The 27,164-nt window shown below is 38.8% G+C and overlaps 1 protein-coding gene across 1 annotated transcript in view; it reads right to left on the reverse strand.

Annotated features, from left to right (window-relative positions):
- ATRNL1 (attractin like 1) overlaps positions 1 to 27,164 on the reverse strand; it is a 944,263-nt gene that overhangs the window by 72,353 nt on the left and 844,746 nt on the right. Inside the window, exon 28 of the mRNA XM_067537030.1 lies at positions 3,855 to 3,969. Coding sequence (XP_067393131.1) covers positions 3,855 to 3,969 — 115 coding nt within the window. The remainder of the gene's footprint in view (positions 1 to 3,854; positions 3,970 to 27,164) is intronic.

Consider the following 27,164-nt stretch of genomic DNA (forward strand, 5'->3'; position numbering starts at 1 on the left):
GTATCATAAAATGTGGAGGACACATATGTGCCTTATGTTTTAGAACAAGCTCTTTTTCTGATATACTGTACGCATGCATTGTACAGAGAGCAGCTATTATGTCTGAACCTCTGAATTTTAATGCTACACTACAAAGCAGCTGAGAAGACACAGCTAAGGAGCCAGAGGAGGTGTACGATCTGTTCAGCAAATCCGATACTAGGAAATTAATTTCTATCACAGTATATCTTCCTTGAACTGCACCTTAATGATATCCCTCACCAGGGATTTGGTTCTCATTTCTCCTCAAATCCAGGCTAAATTTATTTTTTAATTAGTGCTTATAAGAAGCGGTTCCACTCAGCCTATGTGTACCTCCTTGTGTCCAGGTCTGGGAATTAGTTCTTGACCCATCTAGAGTGCCCTTCCTCTGGCTGCTGACACTGTGGCCCTTTTAGGCCTCTTGTGAGACTCCCTCAGGGCAGGACCCCGGTGCTTACTCTCTCCCTGGAATTCCTCCTGGACCCGACAACAATCTTTCCATCTAGGGAGTGGCTATAGACCCCCTTCCTGCTCTCACTTTCTGGCTTTATACATCTAGCCCAGCTCCTCCCCCATCTGAGCTGCAATTAGTGCTAATCAAGCCCTGGTTTCCCTCCAAGTATAGCATTTAAAATTCTGGCCCATATTAACCCATTCAGAGCATGTGTGGGGTGAACACCCCATAACAGGTTACTTTAATTGTGTGGCCAACAAAACTATTTGGATCCTGTTCCATTCTTACTTCTCAAGAAAAATGTAAGGTTTACTGTACCTGTACGTCAATGTATCTGATGGTAATCATTACTGCATCCTTGGCTTTTAGCAAAGTTCCCAGTAAGTTTAAAGATCTGGCAATTATTCCTTCACTGAAAAAGGCTTCTTTTCAAAAGTGAGACTTAATTAATAAACTGGAGACAGAGATTATCATTTTTTTAAATAAGTATTTAACTTGTTGTAAGTCACACATGAAAGAATTTGGCTGTATCAACCTAGTCCTTGTTTATAGTATCATAAAATCAGCACATAATTTGGCACATTTCTATGTGATAATGAGGATAGCCTGCTCTTGTGAAGTTCTGAGAATTTCCTGCAAGGAGTTGAGTGGACTGAACTTCCAGCCGAGGGTCACAGTGTCTCCCAGGGAAGTTGTGGGAGTGTTGGTTTTTTTTTTGTCGCTTTGTATAGTCTTTGGGCTATATAGTGTATAGTGGTTTTTCTGCCTGCTGGTGATGTCAGTAACTTATACCACAAAAATATTTCATTTATACTAGATCATATCTTTAAAGTTTCAAAACAGGCTCTCGTTACTGCAAAACATTTGCCAAGAGACATGGAAAGGAGCAAAACTTTGCCTCTGGACCAAATTCTGCATTCAAAGACAGGGCTACAACTCCAATGACTTCAATAAGAATTTTGCCTGGACATCTGGGAGCATAATTAGGACCTCTGAGTACTGGAATTTGTAAGACCAGAAAGAAAAATTATTGATTCTGTTCCAACTCTATACTCATAAGTAAGAAATCCCAAATTCTCCTGTTATAAAATAAGAACCAATGTTGTCATCTTATTTTATCATTTTTTAAAAATTATTTACTTCAGTGACAGTTTTATCCTAAAATGGTTGTATATAGCCTCCCCAGAACTCTTTACAAGTAATATGGTAATCTAAGATTATTTGGCGTTGTATAATTATTGAACATACAATTTCCCTCAACCTAAACATCACTGTTTTAACCTAGCTTAAGTCTTAAGGGAAACCAACTGCATAACAAACATATGTTAACAGCAAAAAGCTCCATATAATTTCAAACAGCTTGGCACAGTTGGCTGTATTGCTCCCAGGAAGCCCAAGAATGAAACAGCAGGTACTGCTGCAGGACAGGAATGAAATGAATTAGCAGAGCTACAGGTATGCCAAGAAACTTGCATAATAGCTTCTGCCTACCCTATGCATGATTACATACAGTGATAGCAGTCCACCAGTACCAAAATTTATTACACTTAAGAAAAAAAGATTATAGCAATATAATCTAATGGATGAATTGGTACAGTTGCAAACATCAAGCAGTTTTGCTCTCTTTTGACCCTGAATGAAATGAAAGCTGCTGAAGGGATTTAAAAATTTCACAGATTTATAAACTTTAAAAGGCTGACAAAGAATCTAATAATAAACAATGGAATATTGTTGAAATATTTGTTGGGAAGCTAGTGGAAGGTAAAATAAGTAATAAAATAAAGCAGAAGCAGGAGACAATGCCATTTTTCAACTGTTAAAACATAAATATGGTGTACTCTAAACCATGTAAAGTCAAATGTTCAAAATGGCGCACCCACACTTTTGTACCTAATTCCTACTTTGGAAATTACATTATATTTGGTGACCAGTGAAACACAGCACAGTATGGTGATTATTCTTTGAAATGGCAAAAGGTGAAGAAAAGTTGGTTCAAAAGTTATTTACCAAAAACTATATTTACTAGAGATAAACATCATTAAATGGATATATAAATAAAACAAAAAAACTTAGAAACATCTTATTCTCAGGTTTCAGATTTTTATTTTGATTTTTCTTATCATAGATTAAAGGTCTTATTTGTTTTCTTCTTAAAACAGAAATCATGATTATCTTTGCTTCATTTTATTAAAATGTGACTAGATATATTCTAGGCACCCTTCTCCCTGATCACCATTCGCTACAGTATCACCCCTAGTTACATAATTTTCCAGAAAAGATATTCCAACACAAAAGCAGCAGCATTTGAAAAAACGAAATCCTCATCCCACTGCTAAAGGAGAGAAAGGAATCTTTAATATAACAGATCAGCCCAAAAGAGAAAGAAATGACTATTAGTCCTGCTGATTTCTTCACTGGGCAACCAATTTTGCTCATCATCATTATTCAATACTTTTTAATCTCAAATGGACTTCTGAAGGTAAGAAGATATAGTTATGGCTATTTAAGAGTACAAGTTCTCCGTAAACCTCACTGTCTAGCTTATAGCAGTATTTGTGCACATACTATACAGCTTACTTTTCATTCTGGAGGGTATTCATTTTGGAAACCATCCCAGTGAATTTTGAAACAGCATTTCCACTACCTGACAGCAACTCCCATAATAATCTACTTGATTTGATCTGTGCCAGATTACTCTTCTAACTCTTTTGTCATGACCATTTTATATAAAATACAATATAATATATATTATACTTAGTAGTCAAAAGATTAATGGAACTCACACTATTTTCTGTTCAAGGCCATTTTGTAAGAATAGATGCAACAGTTTTGTAGAACAATCTGGCACAAATCAGATGACGTGGATTACTATGGGAAATAATCCCTGATAATGGAAATGCCAATTTAAAGTGAGCTGGGATGATTTCCAAAGTGAACACCTCAGTAATGGAGCAGATATACACACTCACACACACCCTTTGCATTCACTTGGCTGGCATTCTGGGAAATGCTAGCATTTTAACTGAAAGACGTTGACAGTCCTACCTGGAAACACAAAGCAAACTCAACAGATTCTGTACTGTCAGGATTGTTTTATTTCTCTTGGTTCAAAGCAATTTGAAAAGAAGCTGATGTGCTCAGCTGCTGAGTGGGGAATGCTCACTAGTATGAAATATACATTTCATTTGAGATGTTAGATTAAATTTAAACAGGGACCCTAATAATGAAAATTCATCAGTTAGTATACTAAACTTCCCATTATCTGTTGGTCCTCATCCTGAAACCAACTTCAAATATTGAGTCCATTAAATTAGGATTCTTCCCAGGCACACTGCTTTTGCAAGATCAGAGTCTTAATGATTACCGATGTGAATCTTACCTGATTGACCAGGGGGTGGGACTCCTGATGATCCTCTCGGTAGACATAAAAATACAGTAAGGACGGCTGCTTTGTTTCCAGAACAAGGCTCAATGGCAATTGGTTTAGGAGCACCCTGAAAAAAAAGAAGATCATTTTGTAATGTGTGATATGGCCTATTTTCCATTACTACTTAGAAAACTTCAATCTGAGGCCCATGATGCTGGTCAACAGATACTTTTCTCAACTAGTCCCTCACATTTACACTGTCTCCTCCCACTTTAATTGACTTAAATATGGGCTTTACTAGACAACGTTGCAAATCTCATTAAATGGAAAAAATTATCACAAACACCAGAAAATTATATTTACCAGTTTGTTTCTGAACAAACTTAGTGACATGAACTTATTAGTCACAGATAACAGCAGCTTTTGCTCAGACACGGTACAGTGGCATGTGAGAGACAGTACCACAATTTTTCCATATTTTCAGAATAAGAAAAACTGTATGAAACAACTCCAACTTTGCATACCTCTATAATCTAATCTCATTTAATGTCATCCCAGCGTATGTAACTTCACAATGATATTGATGACCCGTCTATCCATTTCTTTGATAACTATACCCATGTCTTTTTCTATGCCATCCATGGAATGTCCTTCTTTTCTGGCCTGCCTATCAACCAATGAGTCTTCATTCCTATCCCTTCAAAAGACTCCCTTCTACCATGTTGACCACAAGAAGTGACTCAATAATAATAATAAATGGACAAATATAAACCTAGTTATAAATAAATAAGTCAGTCAACAACATATATAAACCGTGTCATTCCCTCTTGGATATCCCAGAGCACCGTCTCCTGTGTCTTCTTTGGTTAGTGTGTAAGCTCTCTGGGGCAGGGACTCCTCAGATTTCATGTTATACTCAGCAGTGAGCTCAGTGTCAACACTTATTATTTAAGTGTAGTAAGTGTTGGCAAATGCTGGTTTTGTAGCTGACACTTCAATATGATTTCTTTCATACAAAAGTAAGACAACCATGGATTAGATCCATATGGGAATATAGGCAGAGACGGCCTGTGCCTGCCATCGTGGGGAGGCAGAGTGAGGGCAGTCGGCTGCAGCAGTGTTACTGAACATGCTCAGTACAAACCAAGCAACAAATCTGGGGAGGCATGTAACCTGCATGCCCTGTCCCAACACGTCACCTCTAGATGGAGCCACTTTAGGCACCTAAGTCCAAAATTTAAATCGTCCAAACCACCTGCTGAGATGTTGCTGAACCCTGTAGGTGCCTAACGTACTTAGGCACCTAGGTTTCTTCTGGTAAAGTTCTCCAGGTGTCTAAATTTATGCCAGTAGCCACGTGCAAAAGTGCCTCAATCCTGATGCTACTGAGCTTCTCAGTGCCTAATCCCTGACCAAATCCTCAAACTAGGTGTTGCCCTGCCTATCTTGCCTGCAGGCCTGATCGAGTAGATGGCCTCTGAGAACAGAGGGATCAGACCTCGCACAAAACACAGCCAGCAGCAGCAGGTCCCTTATACCCAACAGCCCAGTGATTGGAGCACTCACCAGGGATGTGGGCGACATGGGTTCAAATCCCCATTCTACCTGATTTGGAGCAGAAACTTGACCCAGGTCTCCCACCTCCCAGGTGAATGCCCCAGTTGCTGCACTACAAGCACAGGACGAGAGAGAATAAGAATGATTCTGTAGGGCATAAAGGCATGAGCATCAAAAGGCTGACCTGGCTTAGGCACCTAAATCCAGGCAAGAGTTCATGTCTGTGAACCCTAAGTGGAGGGAGACACCTATCCCTGGCTAGCGTTAAGCACCTAACTCCCTTTGAGGGTGGGAATTAGATCACACCCTTCGCCGCATTTCCTCCTGGCTAGCTTAGTAGGCAGCTCCCCTCCAAGCATATTGGCTTTAATAAATATTATTCTTTGGCTTGTAGCTCTCCTAACGCATCATATAGAGAGCTTGGGTGCCTGACTTGGGCTTTTGAAAGCCACCTGGGGTCAGGATGCCTAAACATTAGTTATTGTAGTACTGAGTCTAAAGCCCCCTTTGTGGATCTAGCCTAATACCTGGGATGGCAATGGATTTGTGTAATTATAAAGCTTTTCCCTGTTATTAGCCTCATAAATCTATTCATTTAAAATTAACTATCGGAATAAATGGTTGCAGCCATATTCTTGGAGAGTTACTAAGCCTCAAGCCTCTAGCAGCTGAAGGAACACAGAGCAGCATACAAACCCAAAAAGCGATAAGGTTCTAAAATGAGCATTTACAATTAGTCACGTTTCCGTATTTTGTGCTCACTAAGTGATACGTGTTTCCCATTTCAGAGCTTAAATGTTTAATCAAGCACTGAAGATATTTCTGAAAATGTTAGGTCAAAATCAGCATAAGTTTTCATTTCTCTTTCTTGTCTGCAAATATTTAGAGAGTAAGTCTGTCATGTTGCAAGGCAAAAGAGAAATCTGCATGTTTTGATTTGAAATTCAAAGCCATTAAACTTTTCCATTTACATGCAAAAGGCAAAGTACATATAAATGTCAACTGGTTCAAATATACTAAGAGGAATGATAGTTTAGCCAAGTTAAATATGCTGCAAACTACTGGATATAAAGGGAAGAAAACAGATTCCCTTCCATCATGAAAAGCAATTATTAGTTTCTATTTAACTACCTCCAAGTAACCAACATTTATTACAGTTCAGTGGAGAAAAGAATAGAGAGCAAACTGCAGTTAATTTAAACAATAAACAAACATATTTTCAATAGATAGGTGGCAAATATTTGAAAGGCATTTTGGTAGATGTATTTAGTCTAATCTAGTCTATTTTAAAATTGGCATAATCTAGTGGATAACAAATCAAGATATATTAAAATCCCTCACATCTGATTAATCCCCCACCTGAAGAAACCCACAACTTAAAAACAGTTATGATTTTTGTTGCATCTACAAAAGGAATGTTGATACAATTCATCCCATTGCAGCAGTGATGTTCAATATGAAACCACAGTCATGCTTAGGCTTTTTGTTGGTCCCTTGATCAGGGGTCCAAGAGCAGCTGATAAGAAATACAGCCAGATCCTCAGCTTGTGTAAACTGGTGTAACTCCATTGACTTCAGTAGAACTATGAATATAAACACCAGCCAAGCATCTGGCCTCTTATTTCTAGAGCTCTGGAGTCCTCTCCTATGATAGAAAAGACGTAAAAGAAAAATAAAGGAGCCATTTTAAGGTTCGCTTCACTAGATTCACACACACAGAAAAGAAATACCAGTTTGTTATTAGAAAAGTTTTCTTTTAAAATTTCTGATTGTAAAAAAAAGTTTTATTTTGAAGTTTCTACAACTGCATTACAAATTAAGGAGAATAATATAAAAACCATAAGAGTAGTTATTATTATTAGTATAATAATCAATATTTACTGAAGTAATAATGCCTAATGACCAACTAGGAAACGGCCACTTTGTGCTAGGCACTGTACAAATAGAGTGACAGATAGTCCCTACCGCAAAGAGTTTATAGACTAAATAGACAAGACAGGCTCAGGGGAAAAAGGGCGATAACTCAGAGCGAAAGCAGAGCAAACAATATGATGCTGGCACACATCACTTACTCCTGGGAGAATTCTGAATCAAAAAATTAAGCACACAATATTTTAAAATTCTGCAAAAAAATCTGTATATTTATTTGTCAAAATAACACAGTATAACACCACCAGTTTCAATTATTATGGTAATTTATTTCAAAATACCTGTCTACAAGTATGTCTGTAACAAAACAAAAAAAGATTCAGGAAAGGATTTTTAACAAATAGGTTCCTTACTGAGCATATTAATACAGAACTGAGTGATAATTCATTTAAACTACAAGATAAACATATTTCCAGCACCCATCAGAAGCAGTGCAAAGGCTTGGGGAAGTCCAAGGTAATAGAGGAGCTGAGGGAGAGGGAAGAAATTGTTGGGAAGGAGCCTGGGAGTGAATCTGGAGGGTTGTGGGGAGAAATATGAAACAGGAGGTTTTTGGTGTGGGGGAGGGATTGTTAGGAAGTTGGGGAGCCTGTCCCATGCAGACCCTGGCTAATTCCTAGTCTCTCCCATTCAGTCAGGCACATCTGGACCTTCCCCATGTGCCCTTGCACCCCCTCCACTCCTTTCCCAAGTGTTCCTGCATCCCCACACAGCCACCCATTCTCCCCTATCCCCATGTGACCCTGCATCCCTCTCCCCTCTGTCCCATGTGGCCCTGCACCTTCCACCCCCCACCATCCCCATGTGGCCCAGCACCCACACTCCCATTCAGCCCCTGGCTCAGTGTTGCCACCCTATTAGCTCCTGTCCCCCTGCCCCAGTCTGCCCCCCCTGACTAGCCCTTCTGAACTGGAGTCTATGTGACTCCCCAGCAGCCCCTATGCCCCGCTCTGTCCATCCTTCCCCCATACCCTGTGCCTCCTCACCTGGCCTTGTGGGCCGGGTGCTATGAGGAATGCAGCCACTGCCCCCTCCCTCTCCCCGGCTGGCTGCTCTGGCCTGGAGCTGACTGTCCCCTTTTCTGGCGCCACAGCGGCCGCTGGGGGTCAACAATGCCTGTCTGGCAAAATCTATTTTCTGCATACGAAAAAAAAATCTGCAGGGGACGTGAATTCTGCATGAGTGCAGTGGCGCAGAATTCCCTCAGGAGTAATGACTGTAGTGAGGACCCGTTCATATGGCTCCCTCTTATGGTCAAAGGGTTCTTCACAGCACCCCCTGTGCACCCTCTTAGGAGTTCCATATAGACTTTCTCAGGATAATCATCAGCCCTCCCCCGAAACTAGGTCAGTAGCCCAAAGTAATTCAAGATAGTCCTCAGTGCTCCAAACATAAGATCCATCATACCACCACCAGAGTTAGTAACGATCTCTGATGCTTCCGCCAACCATGTTGCCTTTATTCTGCCCAGCAGAAGCCTAGTCTTTTTTCCTCTGTCATCATGCACCTGGTTCTGAGACAGCAGGCCCCTTCTAAGAAAGAGCTACTCCTGATTGCCAGCAGAGAGGGAAGCCCTGCATCACCCTACACTACAGAGCTCCAGCTCCTGGGCTCTTAAAAGAACAGTGTCCTGGTATCTTTCCTTCATACTGATAAATCCCCAGGATCATCTCCTCTCTTCCAGTTTCGCACAATCCCGGAACCTGTGCTCACACCAACATCCCTGGGACAGGGTCTTCTAGTCCCTCTTAGGCTTAAAGGGCCAGCATACCCCATTACAATCATGTATATACAATCATTTTTGTTTGCAGGAGTGGATCTAGTTAGGAATCAATGAGCTAAATGGACAGAAAAGTGAAGGGAGAGGGGACACTGAAAGGAAATGGGAAGGGAAGAAGTAGGTAAGAGGGGAAGTGTGGATTTAGACTGGAAACTAATGGGAAGCAGTGTGGTGTACTGGATCTGCCACTTGATCCAGATTAAGACAACTTGAATTCTATAGGCCCGGTCAATTATGTGATCTTGGCAAGGTCTTCACTTCTCTGTGCTTGTTTCTCCTTTTACCCTTGTCTGCTTTGTCTGTTTAGCCTGTAAAACCATTTGGCCAGGGAATATCTTTCAGTATGTGTTAGTACAATGGGATCTCAGTCATACTCTCTAGGTGCTATTGAAATACAAAAACAGTAAACAAAAGTAAAAATAAATAAATAATTAACGATAAATAAGTTTTTCTGAGCATGGACTGTCTTAATATATATCTGTTCTGCATACAGCACAATGGGGTCACAACCTTGACTGGGCCTTCATGTAATACAAACAAAATAACTATTAATACTAGTTGGTGTAAGCCACTTCTCTTGGCCTTCCCTCTTACTTGGGACAAACCAAATAATAACAATATTATTCTATTCCCCTTATTAAGAAAAAGAATTAAAGTAAAATCTTTATCTGCAAAAGTAGATGTATGCAGACACACAGTTCAAAGGAACAAATTTACCATTATGCCTTTTAATTATTTGATAAAGACTAAATCAGAACTGATATATTTTCTATTGTTACTGTACTATAAAATCTCCCATAAAACAAGCACTTTCCTTTTCTGTTTAAAGTTAGCACTAATTCATTTCAAAACACAATTGGTTCAAATGATATTATTGTTAACCATTTTTAGCAGAAGTTCATCCAAAATCAAATACAGTTGGCATTTGCTAATTTTTCCCGCAAAATGATGCATATTTTATAGACTGTTAAGACTAAGAAAGCAGCTATTTGGATTCTTTTGCAAAAAACTACAGAAGCATAGAGCAAATGATAATAATTTAGATACCCTAAGGTTTGTCAGTTGTTTAAAGATAAATACATAACCATGAATCAAAGTTATTTCACAGTGACATAACATGTTCTCTGAAATGTGCAATTTATCATGCATTTTCCACAGCTTCTCTGGAAGAGATAAGGCACATGTTTGTTTGCCCAAAGCACTTAGCTTCTGTGATTTATTTACTGGAATTGTCATATTTTATACAAAAAAGCAGCAACTGTTACATTGTGCCAAAAAGCAGCAATGAGAATCAGAGTTAATAAAATATTAGGCCTGGAAAATATAAGAAGCATACAGTTATCTTAGTAATCAACTTTGTCTCTGATTTTAGACTATTTTTAAAAAATGATGACCACGTTAGAACCATTTTATTTTTATTTTACAAGTTTGTTCTTATTTTTAATTAGGGTGCAAAATGTCTTACTCCAACTTTATCCTGTCCATGATGTTTCCAAATACACTGCTCTTCATATAAACAAACGAGTGACTAGCCTTCAAAGCAGTTGTCAGGACATTGTGGTTTATCCATGGAAAGTTTGGAACCTGAAGTCATAACCACATTGCACCCTGGTATAAAAGCTCATCTCTTTCCATACCCATGTGGTTTCCAGGATTCCAACTTTCCCCCAGCACTCTTCCTGGTGCAGGTAAAAGGGGCCCCAGGACTCACCCCTTTTCCTGCTGCAGGAGATTGAAAACATCATGTGATAGTAATGTGTGAGTAATAAGTGAAGTTGCAGACATCACACCTCTCACATAGACGGTGAAAGTGACAGTGCAGGCATGTGGGAAACAAGAAGGGTGCAAGAGGAGGAAAGGAAAATAAAAGAAAAGGTGAATGAAAGAGCTAACGGTGAAGAAGAGGTGATAATGGATTAAGAAGGAAAGGAAAGAGGGAATGAGCGAATAGAGGGATAGATGGAATGAGGCAGGGGTAGAATAAAAGAGGGACACCTTAGAGTCATAGGTTATAAACAGGAGTTCAAGCAGCCATTCATTCCACTCACAGAATTAATATAAGAGGAAGCTTTAGCTGGGAGTGGATCACCCTCCATTTCACCCTGAGGCAGAGCTGTCTGCTTCACCAAACTTTTCTAAACCTCCATAAAATTTTGGCTGGGGTTCATTTCTATAAATGGGCTAGAGTCTGAGAGGGAATAATAGGTGGTAGGAAGATCTTTTGTCCACTCCTAGTGTTTAGCATATAACATTCTGAGAAAATTCTTCATTTCCAGGAAAAAGGAGAGGCGACTATCATCAGTTTGGGAAGAACAAAATCTAATCCCATTAAAAATATTAGCTTTTAAATATCTTGGAACAATCTGCTTTACAATGAAGATAGAATGACAGAATGATAGAATGACAATTTCAGATATATTTAAATATAAAACATAGCTGGGTCACTTTGGTAATAATACAAATAAAGTGCTTCACAGGAATTAGCACTTAAAGATTCCAGCACGGTAAGAGGCTAGTAATGTGACAGAGACAGTGAACTCAGCTGTATGCTGCTCAGCACTGACTCCTCTGGCCATCACAGCTGCAGTGGTATCTGACTTTTGAAGGAGATGCATCAAGGCATCCTTGGTGGCCAGCAAAAGACAATGGACTGAAGGGATGAAAGGAGTAAGGATAAGAGTCTGGTGGCAGTGGGGAAGGATCTATGGATCTGCTGGAAGGGTTGGGAGGGTCTCCTAACAATGAAAAAAAACCTCACTATAGTTTAACTGTAGATTCCAATTTGACCATTAATGAAATTGCATTTGCTATTCTTACAAAGAAATACAGAATGTGTAAAAGGTTTTAGATCAATCTACATTCCAAGAAGAGATGTCTAATCTAAGTGCTGTAAGACTTGAAATTTTCAGTACTTAGTAATATATTTTTCTGTTCAGGCATTTTATGTAGGTGCATCTAATTTTTAAAAGTGCATTATTATACCATAAGACAAATAGATCACGTAAGACTAAATGGCTGCAATCTGATGCCAAAAAAGCAATTAGAAAATTGAAGCAAGGAATTAAGGATTAATGTGGGTATGTTATATCTGTCAGCAGTAATAAGTATTTTGACAAGAACAGAATAAAGATTGACAGTATGCACAAATACTGATCTGATATATGACTGAAATATTAAAAATGCAAACAACTATACATTAATCACTAACGTTTCTTAACTAAAACTGTTTTAATGCCATTGTTATCAGAATAAATCTAAAACTATAAATGAGCTTCTAATAGCTTAAATAACTTATTCTTTGCAGTTTAATGATAATTTATACTTATGTAAAACTTTGCTTTTAATCATATTATTAAAACCAAATTAATCTGATGAAAACCAAATGAAGCAAGCATGATGGCTTGACAAATAAGTAATCAAGTGTGCTGAGATGACAGAACTAACACTGGGATTCAAAATCACCGCAACTACTTCCTGGAGTTCAATGTGCAAGATTTGGAGGGAGAGAGACATTGAGAAAAGAAACATTCTCTGCACTCCTTTTGAAGAATTGAGTGATACAGGACAGGAGGAACAGGGCAAGACAGGTTTTCATCTTTTTATCTTCTATTATATTTAAGTGTTGATCCTTTGCCCATAATTGTGATATTCAAGTCCCTTTAAGGAGGCTTGTAATTACAAAGAGGGAGTAAAATGCATTGAGGGACATATCTTCAGACCCTACTCTGTTGGACTAGCTGGTTACTGGGTGATGCAAGGGGAAATGGAAAAGGCATCCTCCTCCCAACTTCATAGATTGGCTGTAAAGCCATTCCATAGAGGCTACATCAGCTCCATTACTGAAGTAGCCCTGATCATCCTTTAAATGGTTCCATCACGTTGGGAGGAGTTGGATGTTGGGCCTGTTGTATTAATTTAGATGGAAGATACAGGCTAAAGGTGTTAACATAGCCCAGTAGCTGTTTAACGCTAAACAGTATTAAACAAAGTCCAGGGCTTAGTATACAGAGAACTTACCCCTACTTAGCAGCACAGCAAACACACAATTAAAAATCTTTTTAACCTTTTATTCAAGATACAGAAAAGAAGCGAAACAGAGCATTTAAAATGTAAAGTATTAAATAAGATTTTTATTTTAACAACATTTTTATTCCCTTTCCCTTTAGCTGTGGACAGTTTTTAGAAGGAAACTGCCCATTTGACAGCCTTTTATATGGTATTACAAATCATAATAACTTATTGTGGAAAAAAGAAGTTAGTTGAGATGATATTGCTGCTGCTGCTGTTCTTGTTGTTGTTAAATTGATGGAGGTGTCATTTGGGTCCCTCTCTCTTTGGCTTGTTTTAATTAGGATACCTTTCAGGGTCAGTATAACAAAGGCCCAAGGTTGTAGGAAATAGTAGGGGTAGTAGCCATGATGGTGAAGTAATCACCATCAGTATAAGCATCAGTAAACTCTGTTTGGTTTTTTCATTTTTTTTCTGCTGCTGCTGCTGTTAAAGTTTCATTTTAGAAGGAAAGGCCCCCTTGTTTGACAGTTTTTTAGATGTCATTGAAGATGGTAATAACTGTATTTCGGGTAGTATTTTGGATTTAGCTGGTGAAAACATGTTTTGGTTAGGACACATTTTAGGATCTGGATGAAGAAGATCTGGAGTCCCAGGAAATGAAGGAGGTGGCAGCCATGATGGTCAAGCTTGCTCCAGTAGCCACTGTCTGTTCTTTTCATCTGTTCTTTTTTGTTCTTTCATATCTTCCTCACAAGGTCTCCTTCTTTAAGGACCCAAAAAAGGGAGTAATGGGTGGAGTAGCACAGCCACTCATTATTTTGTCCACCAATTAGGCTCAATATCTGACATACCAATTTTGGCTCATTAACTTTTAGATTCATATTTTCTGCTTAACAAGCATAATTTTAACAGGTTTCAGATCAAATTAACTTGACCTTTTTGTTTAGACTAATTCAGTTATTCTTTGTCCCTTTCATACCTTTTCCCATCAACAATTTGTTGTTGTACGTTATTGTGACATTTTATGAACTTTTACACACTTTTTACAGTTGAGCTCACAATTCAGGTAAATTTGTAGGCCCAATTGTCACAAGAAACCGCATCCAATAGCCTGCCTCTGCCCTGCCCCTGTTGACTTCCTGCATGCTGCTATGCAAAGGAACCTCACAAAGGTAAGCTCTGTGCCACGTGAATGAAGAAACACCTCTTGTGTTCCCCTCCAAATACAAGTCCCTCCTGTTTGCAGCAGAGCCACACCACTTCCACAGCCACAGAGGAGGGTGGGAGCTGAAAAACTGAGACAAAGGGGAAAGATGTCCATAGTTGAAAACTAAAACACAGTGAGTAGGTTCTGTTTTCTTAGAATGCCCATATTACTGCACATTGCCACCCTAATTGTCAGTTGTATATTAATATTAGTGCAGTTATTTACTTATTTAATATTTTCCTGTCAATCCAAAAGTTCTGACTCAGTTTTTGTTTCTCAAAACAAAACAAAAAAACAAAATGAATAATTTATGACAATGAAACTAGTACAAAAACGCTTTCCCCAAACACAATCTATGCAGCAAGAGGAATGTTCTTGAGGAAATACTGCAACAGAATACTTAAGCAAGGACAGAGCCTGGGCACTGTTTTGGGGACTGGCATAGGAATCAATAACAAATCTCTGTAGGCCACTGGGTTTCTACTCTAATTCCAAGCATCTACTAATGATTCCCCTTTAATTCATGAGATGCAGTTTCTTCCTTATGCAGTTAGCCAATGGAACTCCTTCTTTCAGACTAACCTACTGGAATGGTACTGAGCCTGACTATCATCAATTCTTTGTACTTCTGTACTGTAGCTTCGTTCAGTTGAGGATATCTCAGTGATTTACAACTTTAATTAATTAAGACCAACTAACCCCTATGTGGTAGGTAAGTATTATTACCCATTTTAAAACAGACATGTGCTAGAGGAGACTCTCTGGAGCTTCTTATAAGCTAAAGGGAGAGCTCAGATAATTTCCCTGCCTGTGCAATTTATTCACCCCTGCCAGAGACAATTTATCTCTGGGCTCATAAAAATACTTTTGAGAAGCATAGTTTTGCCTTCAGAATGGACCAATTTGCCCTTATGGAAAAGTCCTATGGTTTTTAATAGGGATTAAGCCAATAGGGTATATAGAAATATAATGGGACTCTGAAGAAATTACTCTAAACCCTACACTGGAGAATTTAGTAGAGAATGATATCCTTTCTATATATGTTTTTTGAACCATTCAACAGATTTCTTTTGGCAGGAATATAATTCTCTTTTACATTGTTTAGTTTGATTCAAAATATGCATAGAGATATTATCAATAAACAAACAAACAAAAAAATCATACCCAGATACTTTTCAAAGAGGCCTTCCCTGCATTTCAAATTCCATAAGTTGAAAACTGTGCTATGCGGTGAAGTGACATGAATATATGTTCGTTTGCCAAGTGGTGTTTGTTTGTCCACTCTTTCCTGGGTTATGGAATAAGATTTTTGATTAAAATAGGAAAATAAATGGATTCCTTAGTCTCTCACTCTTTCTTTTGAGGGGCTCATGCATCTCTGCTCTACAGGTTTTAGCACAGGCAAAGAGAATTAACTTTTATTGGAGCCTCTTGTTAACATCTTGGCAGCCACTGTTTTAAATATGATTTGCCCAAGGCAACGATAATTTGCCCATTATCACACAGATCATCACTGGCACACTGTTTCTCTCTTGCAGAGGTTACCTGTGCCATAGGTTACAGAGCAGAAGGGGAAGCAGGCTCTGCAAAGCCACTGCATGCCAACTTCCATCACAGGTGGGCGGAAGAGGGTAGGTATTGGTTCCATCCTATCCAACTTGCTAACATGCATAATTGTGCCTGCATGCCATGTGATGCATGCTGTGCCACATATAGACCCAGCACAGTTTACTTCTTTCCTGAAGTAGCAGTTAGACTGGGAGGCAGATTGTGATTCTGAGTCACACATTGATTTCTGGGCTGTCCTTGAGGCAACGTAACTACTTGCTGCCCCTTGTTCAGAGCATAAAGTGAAGATCTAGCCCAAAGTGAGTCAAAACAAAAAACAGAGGCCCTAACTAATGATCACCTGCTCTAACCACTAGAAGCAGACTTCACTCACTTGTCCCGGAATGAGAAAAATTTGACCAGTTTTTAGAAAATCTATGTCAGATTTTAAAAAATGCTTTGGATTTATCTGGCTACTTTTTCATTGCCTGCAAAATTGGAAGGGAAATGCAGTATACCATAAGTCATCCAAAATAGACTTTCAGTTAACTTTTCTACCTCAATGTTTGTAACCCCCTGACCACATACGGTATGCCTGGTGAATGACAAATTAAAACATTTATACCTGGAACTGTAATAATAAAAAAGAGAACTAAATCAAGACACATTGTGAAAGCGAACTGTCAGCAGAAAGGAATAAAGTGCAAACTTGGCAATATTCTTAATGCAGAAAAAAATGCTAATGGCACCAGCATAACAAATGACTTTCTGCCATGACTGCTATACAGATCAGTCTACTGAATGTGTGGAAGATATGGACCAAACCTCTGAAGGCATGAGGTTGCTTTTATTCCTATTGCCCTTGCACTGTTCCAAGGGCAGACCTAAATTTTGTATCTTGTAACCCAAAGTATTCTGAAATAATTTTTCCCAATAGATGAAAGAAAAATTTATGAGCACAGATCATATTTCAAAATAGTAGTGCATAATATATTACAAGTGAATGTATGTGGTTGGATACAGTGGGCCAAATCAGGGCTGCTCCAGTCGGATGGGGAGGACACAATGAAACTTTTCTACCCCAAGAGAAAAGGTCAGTGAAGAGGGCAAGAGGAGTTATAAATCTGCTGCATGCCCTAGGAACAGCAGCATGTATGAAACTGACTAGCACTGTTGGCACCACAAGATGACATGTCTAAATGGGGCAAGGGCAGGAGTTTGGGAACACTGGCTAACCCTTTTAAAACATGTTGCAAGAAGCATCTCTCACTGTCCTTTCTCCAGCATCTCTGAAATCATTTTGCCTCCTTGGAGGTATAACTGGATCCAGTATTTCTTGTATTAAGGGTTTAACTTAAAAACTTAACAAAAACCTTGAATTGTAAGGTAGTGATAGAAGACAACTCTAAGGGCCAGATCTTCAGCTGCTGAAAATCAGCACAGCTTCATTCATATCAAAGGAGCCACAAAAATATATAGCAACTGAGAATCTGAACAATACATAATTTGTTTCTTAAACAATTTTTCTAGAAAATCCTGCAGATACCTAAATTCAAGTACCATCAAATAATATTGCTTTCAAAAGGTTGTTACTTATCAGAATTATATTATAATTATTTTACACTGCTCACAAGTGTGCTAGACATTTCATGGAAAATGCACAGGAGACAAGTCCCTGCCCTAAAGAACCTAATCCTGAAAACACTTAGGTACTTGAATAATTACTCACATGAGTTGTCCCATTGAAACAAATAGGATTACCCACATGGATGAAGTTACTCAGGTGCCTGAGTGTTTGCAGGATTGAGCTCCAAATGATAGACATAATAGAGAAATGAAGAAATAATACATGCTAGGAAGATGGTAGGGGAACAAAAAAACATTAGCAAGATGTTTGATAGCATTAATACTCAAGTTGATGTGATAGTTGGTGGGTTTTTGTTGTTTGTATTCGAGGCAAGGGAGTTGATTTAATATAAATTTAAAAAAATTAAAAATGCAAACACTCCTTTTTTGCAAGTACTACACATTTTGCATCATTTTTACCTTATAGCCATAGTTACTGTGTAAACCATTGGCAAAATTTGTTTTACTAAATCAAGATAGTTGGTATTTGATCAACAACATTTTGGGCCTCATTCTTATTTACACTCAGGGTCCTTTGGAAATCAGGAAAAAATCTTTTATCTTTTGCATACACACACTTTGAGGCCATGTGAAGTACGTAATTAAATTAAATAAGCAAATTTTACCTCAGTGTCAGAACTTTCTTTAGAAAGTGCAGCATTTAACAGTGTCCCAGGCATGCAGTTAGCTCAGATTTCTTGTTCAATGCCACTGAAAATTAATGATCAGTGCTTGGGAAATGATCCCTTTAGTCTGATTATACTTGCACTCCTTTATTAACTCCCAGTTGGGGCCTGCTAATCATTATCTAATTGATTAAGCCTTTGAGAAACCTTATGCCACTAGGTGTGGTCCATTACATACATCTGGATGTTTAGACTTTTTTTTTCTTTCTAAAGAGGGAGTGCAGCATATAAACTAAACCACAGTACTGAAGGAGGGGAAAAAAGTATTTGCTACAATAAGAGCAGTTTAACAGCCACAATTTTTCTTTCATTAAACTACTGTATAACAAAAGTTTGTCATTCCATTTCATGCAATTTTCCACAGCCTAAATTGTACACTGCAAATATGATCACATCAAAACTCTACAGAAATATGCACTCTGTAGGGTTTTGATGCACAAGAAATAATTCCTCAGAAATGGGCCCATTTTTATTGCAGATTGCCCATTTTTGTTCAAGTACTGACTGATTTTTCAATAGAGAGAGAGATTTTTGTGTGAAAATGACCATTTTTGAGTTTGCAGTGAATAATTACATTTCAAGTAGTTTTGTATTTCATTACATATATTCTTCCCACTGCTATCTAAAGTGCTTTCCCTCTCCCTATTTCTGCACCTACAGTGGCTCCATTGCCAGTAGTATAACTAGTGAATGGCTATGCTGTATTGTAATTACCATCAGCACACACTCTAGATTAGTATTATTGTTTATCTAATTTAATTTATTTTGGAAATTACTGACATTATACTAATGTAGCAAGTCTTCCAGTTTCTCCAAAACATTCTTTCATTCATCTCCCTGGCCTTGTGGTACTCAGCACTGTTTTTTTCATGGAAATAAATGCCACATATCAAATGTCACTGGCTAATACAATCAGCAGAAGGAGCTGGATCTTATTTACTTAAACAACGGTTCAGATGTGAGATCAATCAAACAGATGTTATTTGTGAAATTGAAGGTATTCATGATGATAGTTACTATAGAAACCAAGCATTGTAAAATATTCTCAACAAATAATCCTTTATTAACAACCAGTGTGACCACAATATTCTGCATTACACTGTACCCACCATAAAGTGATCAGCCTTGCATATTTTCTTTCTAGCTATTTGCTTTCAACGGTAACTGCAAGACAGGATTTCTATAGGTCTTTTAAGATACTGTGTCACTGCCAATACCAGTCATCCATTAAGTGACACATACTGTACTCATTCAACACAAAAATCTAGCTTGTTTCATTTCCCCCCTCCTGTCAGCAACCACTCAAATCAGTGATTCCCTGTTCAACAACAGTGAAAAACAGAAACCCACTGTTAATTCCTGTGGTTAGATCAGCAGTGTGAAAACAACAGTGGTTACTAAATGTCAGTTCCAGCCTCTTCTGCAATTAAACCATTCTTCTCTTTCAGTAGCCTTTGTGAAACATGAGTCAATCAAAAACATCTTCAAACAGACTAGTTATATTACATCAATAATTTTATAGATGAGTTTGTTTATTTCTTGGTTGAGTAAAATCCTGGCCCCCCTGAAATCAATGGGAGTTTTGCCACTGACTACTTTGGGGTCAAGATTTCACACACAAAGTATATTCCCACCCTTCCTTATTTGTAGTTACAAATAAACTAGCCAAGCACAAACCCACCTAAGAGAAAAGGCAAAATTCTGTCATTTTGTAATTATACCATATTATCTCTAATTTAAGTGCATAAGACTAAGTAGGTACAGTGTCTCTTAGGTGGCTCAGTATTACACTCTATGGAAGAGAAGGTTGTGCTTTTGCTTAAGACCATGTGAAATTGGCTCACAAGTAAGTTTACTACAGAACTGTGTAAGCTGATTTTTAGTTGCTTGACTATAGTTACTCCATTTTTGCAGCTTCTTTGTTTATAAGGCAAGGCCGTTCCACTCTGCCACCTTTTTCCAACAACTGAAACACTGTGTGGCCATTTGGAAATATCATTTTTCTCCTTATATGGATCATTTTGTGTCCTTTCCCTGAGAAACCCTCTAAAGAGGAACAATTCTACTAACATTCCATAACAGGGACATCTTTGTGGCAAATATTTTAGCAACTGCCAGTTACTACAGTTAAGACTCCAAAGGTGTAAGGGTTCAAAGAACACATGTGTTATAGGACGGTTACCTTTTCAAAATGCAAAAATGGGACACATGCAGGAGTCCTGCACCTCTATGACCCCGCTTCTTGCTCCTCCTCTTTCCCAAAGGGCCTGCCCTCTGGCCAGGATAGAAGCTGGAGCTGGGTAGTGGTCAGAGACACTCTGGGAAGCCCTGGACCCTCCACCTGCCCTAGGTGAGGGACCAGGGGTCAAGGGTTGCTAACTGTCCAATGTTTCAAAACCAGACACTACAGCCCCCCCACCCCTGGGACTCTCACCTGCCCCCTGCAAAGCCAGGCTAGGAGCTTACTGGAGGGGACGGGGAGAGCATTTAAGTATGCCTGATAAGAAAATTGATCACTGCTTGGAATGCTCACTGCCCCCTCTCGCCTCCGCGAAATGCTAACAAGTTTATTCAGCAAGGCTTTGATGTACTGATACATGCAATTAGATAGTCAATTAGTCATCAACGAGATTACTTGTTTAAGAGTAAATGCCTTTTTGTTTGAAGTACCCAGGAACACTAACTTGTCCATTGCTGGGTCACTCCCTTTGTTACAGCTTGAGGTGAACACTGGGTAACAATAACAGGGGTGCTGCCGAATCCTTTGAAAATACTGCCCCTTTATAATGCCATCCTTCTTATACAATTTTAAAATTAGATCACGTTTCAAGATGTCGATTTCCCTGTTTGAACAATTAAATCACAATTGTGGGAGGGAACATCATTTTAAAGCCATGTTTTGAAAATCTTATTTAACGCTTTGAAAATTAGGATGACTACAAAAAGTAAGGCAAATGTAATTAACCTAGGGTCTGTCATTCACTCTCACCACCCCAAAATAACTGAGGGATGTTCAAAGAACTCCAACACCTTTACATATGTTACTCAAATGTGAAAATACAGTTACTATGGATAATAAATAAGAAGTTACCTGGGTTAGAAACAGATCTTTGTGGAAAGGAAAGGAGGAAGCTTGTCTTTTTGATTACAGAAATATTTTGTTTTTGGGTCCATTAAAATCATAACATTTTGTGGGGGAGGGGAAGAAACCCTTTTCTTCACTAGGTTTATTTATAGGCAGCTGAAAGGAAAAGTTAACCAGCTTTGCATAGAACATGTATTGAAACCTAAAGTCTCTCCTCCCACCTTCTCTACTCTGCGCCCTCTGGGGTTTCCCAAGTTAATTGCCTATCAAAGAAAGAGATAATGGGCAGCAATTAGATCTAGCATCAACCAGTTCAGGAATCATTGACAACGCACAATGATACGTTGCATTGTTTTCACATACCCAGGCCTAATGAGAGGCCATGGCAATTGGGGACCACAAGGGTTCAGAGAGTCCCAGGGCAGCAGGAAGGTGAAAAGGTGATGGGCGATCATGGGTGGTGAGCCTGGCTGGCCCCACTCCTATTTCAAATGTGGATCCTTCCCCTGGGTGGTGCCTCTCCCCAGGAGCCAGCCAGTTCCTCACACAAGCTTCTCTCCAACAGCTGTTCCCACCCCAGCTCTATCCCTGGCAGTGGAGGAAGCCGATCGCAGTAAATGGACTTTTGGTGTCCAGTCAGTACTTCCGACTGGACACTGCCAGGCCCCCTTTTCGACCAAACTTTCTGATTGAAACCTGGACACCTGGCAACCCTATGGGGAGCCCAAGAGCAGCCCCTAGCCTGTGTCCCCAACCCCCAAGGTGCACTGCCCACAACAGATGGAGGCTCCAGGACTCTGGGGCTTCCCACAGAGGCCCAGGCTCTTACTACTGCCTAGCTCCAGCTTCTAGCCTGCCTAGGGGGCGAGGCCTCTGGGGGAAGGGGAAGAGCAGAGGGGCAGAGCCTTGTAGCAGTGGGGGGAGGGGGGGCAGTAAGGCCCGTCTCGGCTTCCCCAATGGGAAGAGGCTGGTGCTGCCCCTGAGCTGTCCCAGAGTCATTCAGCCTGGGACCGGGGCTTGAAATGTTCTTTTCAGGACTGTCCCACCCAATTAGGGACAGATAATCACCCTTAAGGTTATCCCCTCTCAGAATCCCAAAACAGATTATAATTGCATTGTGGAACACAAATATTCTCTGCCTACCCCCTAAAAAGGCACAGTTAAAGAATATCAGATGTAAAATGGACATGCTAACAACCACCCAAATATGCCTCTCATTCCAACTGTGGAAAGAAAGAGAATTATCCTTCTCTCACTCTTGTCAAGAAAAGCCATATTTCATCCTGCTTCTCTAAAGCACATTTTAAATAGGGACGTCATGCTATCAGGCCATTTTATGTTCCCTCCTCCTCGTTGGGAAATTTGGGATTCCCTGGTAGTGGTAAGGCCTGGATCTTGGTGTACACAGAATCCAGTCTTAATGCACCAAAAGTAGGAGCTAAATTGAGGTATGACAACTTGATAATGAAAAATAAATTTCAACTTTCTCAGATATACATTGCTGATACTATAACCAATGGCAAATTAGGAATCAATTTATTTCCATATATTCAGAAATAAACAGATACACATATATAATAAGGATGGTTTCTAGTCATGCTTATTCAAGTCCTCTAGGCACAGTTTCAAGGCAAAAAAAACCCCCAAAATAAACAAACAATCCAAATTATGTCAAAGATATTAAAAACAAAGCTCCTGAAAAATGTTCTGAATCCCAGGCAAAGCTGTTTCCCTTAATTCCTCTCACTTCCAGAAAAAGCCTGTGAAAACAGGTTAGTCTTCTAGCAGATTCTCAAGATCATCAAATACAGGCTTTAGTGGACCAAAATGGGTAGATAAAATTAATTCTAAAGCCAAATCCCCCTCTCAGAGAGTGTCTTGGCACCAGACCTGTTTAAATCATGCAGTATGGGATCAGATTGATTATATGATCACAAATGCCTCAAATTACCAGGATCCTATGGCTTCATAGGTCAAATCCAACACTTTACACTTCAATTAGAAGTAATCTAGAAGTCAGTGCAAGTTACAGCACACAGGTGAGAGAGAGAGAGAGAGAGAGAGAGATAGTATGTCTAGTGGCTAGATCACTAGACTGGCATTCAGGAGACATGAATTCTGCTGCTGGCCTGCTGGGTGACACAGCCACTTCACTGCTCTGTGCTTTTGTTTTCTCATCTGGAAAATGGCACTCACTTCCCTTGTAAAGCACTTCTACATTTACTGATGGAAAGTACTGCATAAGAGCTAGGTGTTATTATGCACAGATGGAAATTATACCCTGCTAAGTGTAAGGAAATGGAAAGGTTGGAGGCAAGAAATACTTAGTTTCTAATGAGTGGCAGCAATTTATAGCAAGCATTGTGAAATATTGAACCTCACAGAAAACTACCATAGAATCTGTATGCAAATCTTTCTTTAGGTTTCTTTGAACCATCCTATAGAATGTAATGAAGTGTTATGCACTGAATTCCATTGAATAGTTTTTTTAAAAGAAAATCTATAAAAAGGAGATAATTCTGTATGAGATTGTGTATTGTTTATATTCTATAGAATTTCATCCCTCTGCAAACATATATAACATTTCCATGAAGGGTGTAATAGTAAAGTTTGGAATGTATATGAAAACTTCCTTGTACTGATTTTCAAAAATATTTCACCGTTTTTATCTTTGCGTTATATGAAATATCTGAACATATAAATAATTACAGAATAAATGGTGGGTTGTTATTTCATCAATGTGATCATTTCAGCTCTTACAGCCCCATTGACTTTCACATACAAGCTCTATTTATAGATCCATAGGAGCTGCTTTTGTAGCCACAGTAAATGTCTCTTCATATAGTTGTAGTTTTCCACCGTTTGTTCTATGTTTGGTCCTTTGAGAGTTTCCTAATCTGCTGTACATTCTTCAGTGAACTGCTGAGCAAGCTAGAGATGTTAATTGGATATATTACTATTTTTTCTTGTAAGAGCGTCTTATTAATGGCTACTTCTGTAGGTGGTATAGGTGTTAATCAATTTACATCTGTCCTTTTAAAAGTCAGATTCAGCTAAGTCTCTAATTAACCAGCTGTAAACACACAGTTGTTGGTCACATCAGTTTCTTTCATTGTGATTTAGAAAATTTAGTCATACCCTTATGCTTTGGATCCAACTTTCCCTGCAACTGAGAGAGTAATTTGAGAAAGACAAGAAACCCACAGTCAAATATGGATTACTGGATTCTCTCTAATTTATTCAAATATATTGTTATTACAGAAGGACGTCACAAAGCTAAGGCATTCTGGTGGCTCCTGATGCTAAGCACTTACCACAGTCTGTGATACATTCTGTGGCTATTATAAGTGAGGATAATGAAATAATACAGTCCTATGATGGAAAATAATAAAAGAAAATACTTTTTGCAAATAAAATTATTTTTCAAAGAAAACTATGTGTCAATTTATTTTTTTCCCCCTCAAAAAGACATTTTACATGCTGTGCCTATTGTAAGATACAGGTGGCCTATAATAAAAGCCTGGCCTTCCTGGGGTTGTAGAAACTGATGATCATTCAACAGCAATGACTATGTTTGTACTCTGGAGCCTTCCAACAATAACGTTGTAATTTAATTCTCTTTTTATGAGTTGATGTTCTTTTAAAAACCTTTATTCTACTCGATTCGTAATGGCATTCCTGGTACTCCCTCCTACAACACTTGTGGCTAGTTCCTACAACCCTCATACATGTGACTAAATGTTGAGCACAATCTGCTGCTCTTTTTCTGTAAAGACCCATTTCCTCATGATACAGCTGGAAACAAAGGACAAATTATTTTCTATATTTAAAAAAATCGTAGTAAGTCATAGTTTTATTAAGAACAATTTGAAACACACGAGGGAACAGTCTTTGCCGTTTTTCTTCCTACTGACACATCCAATATCATTCCTCTGTACTATATAGTGGCAGCTGAGAAGTCCCTTTCAGAGGATGGGCTGGTTTAAACCCTTTGAAGTATACCGTAACTCTCAAAGAGGTACAGTAATTTCCAGTTCTTCCCAAGTCCAGTTCAGTATCTGAATTTAATTACTCAAAACCACAAATACCACTCACCGCCTTTAACTTACCTGCCCACTGTTACAATCTTGCATACAGAATAGTTTGTGTTCTGAAATCTAACTCCTGCATCTGTACACAGCATGTACATGGAGCAGACTGCATGCCCCCAAATCTGATGTCCTCACCCACTGTCTCTGCTTCTGTTGGAGGAAATTGCTGACAGATGATGAAATTGATTCCTTGCTGGTCCACTGCCCTTTATATCCTGCACCTTACTGTTTCCAAAACCCTGCCTCAGTAAATCCCTCTGCTGCATTCAGTCCTCTCCTACTGACCTAGACCCTTCTGCACACACACTTTTTCTGTCCAGTTGCTCCTATCATATGTTCCACAGATTCAAAACATTAGTTACTTTAAGTACTGTGCTGCTGCCATGGGTGACATCAGGCATACAGCTACAGAATACTGCAGGTCAGCTATCCTTATAGAAGCAAAGTGGGAATTTGTAGATCATCTTGTTTGACCACAAAAACACAGGGTCTGCGTAACTTGGCAGGTATGACTGTATGTGTAGTCTTAACTCGCTGCATTTCACTGATGATAATGATGCTTCTTGTTTTCCACTGACATTTCAGAATGGGATCAGTGTGGTCTCTTTATGATTGAAAGTGCCTCACCTGGTCCCCAAGATTGTAACTCCTGGAAACAGTTTCTGGACAACACTTGTGTTGTACATAATTAGTCCCACATTGTACAATCATTAGGTGTTGAGGGTTCAAAGAATTAAATTCTTAGTCCTCAAAGGCTGAAAGATAGCTATGAAAAAAATGCACAAAGTTGAGGTCTACATGCAGAAGATAGACAATTTGCACCTACTGCATCCAGGCTTTCCCCTCTTCTCTGATTTAATGAGGTTCCTAAAACACAGCAGTATTATGGGACATTCCATTTCCTGCTGCTTGTAACAGATTTCATGGCGCAAGCAAAAATTCTTCTTTCTAAATTTCCAAACCCAAATAATTCATGAAACTGTGTCTTTCTTTGGAAGCTGCCCTCTATTGGTAACTCTTGGTAGAACCCATGCCTTTACATACAAATTGAGGGGGAAAGTTATTTCATGAAGTATAAACTTCCTTTGATTCCATATATGTGGTGATGATATCTGCTATGAATTGCATAGCAATATGATACATGCAACTAACTTTGCACCTTTGACTGTCCACCCTGCATTCTACCTACTAATCCATCTCTCTTGGATCTATTCCAACACTGAAACTTACCCAGAGGTTTTGAAACAGTTGACATTCTTTTTTAAATCAACCTGCCAGAAAAATGTTATCAACTTTCTCTCAAAGTGCAATACAATTTCTGTAAATCACATCATCAGATACTGTGTATATGCCATATGCTCACAGAAGAACTAATTTAGAAATTTTTAGATTTTTTTTTTTTTTTTTTTTTTTTTTTAAGAATTGGGTCTATATCTTGTATGCTTATACAAACAATATACCAGCATTCGTTTGGGAGATCCACTTTATTCTTATGTGAGTCATAAAGGTCACCCTGAACAAGTATCAAGTATTCTGAATATGCTACATATTTTACAAAAGAACTAAGTTAAGAACATTACAGCAATTTTTTTTTTAAATCATGTCACCATTTCTTGTATCCTTCTACTGTAAAGCCAGAGCCTTAGTTCTCATCAATTCAATTGCATAAAGAAAAAAATGGTAAATTTCTGTTCATACATACACATGTATGGAGCTATGTGTGTGCACAAAAAAGTTGTGTATGTATGTGTGTATGTATATATGTATGCATATATATATACACACACATACACGCCCATATA

Source organism: Emydura macquarii, unplaced genomic scaffold (genome assembly GCF_026122565.2).
Source record: "Emydura macquarii macquarii isolate MOO-44397 ecotype Brisbane River unplaced genomic scaffold, CSIRO-AGI_Emac_v2 contig_3692, whole genome shotgun sequence".
Lineage (NCBI taxonomy): Eukaryota > Metazoa > Chordata > Testudines > Chelidae > Emydura > Emydura macquarii.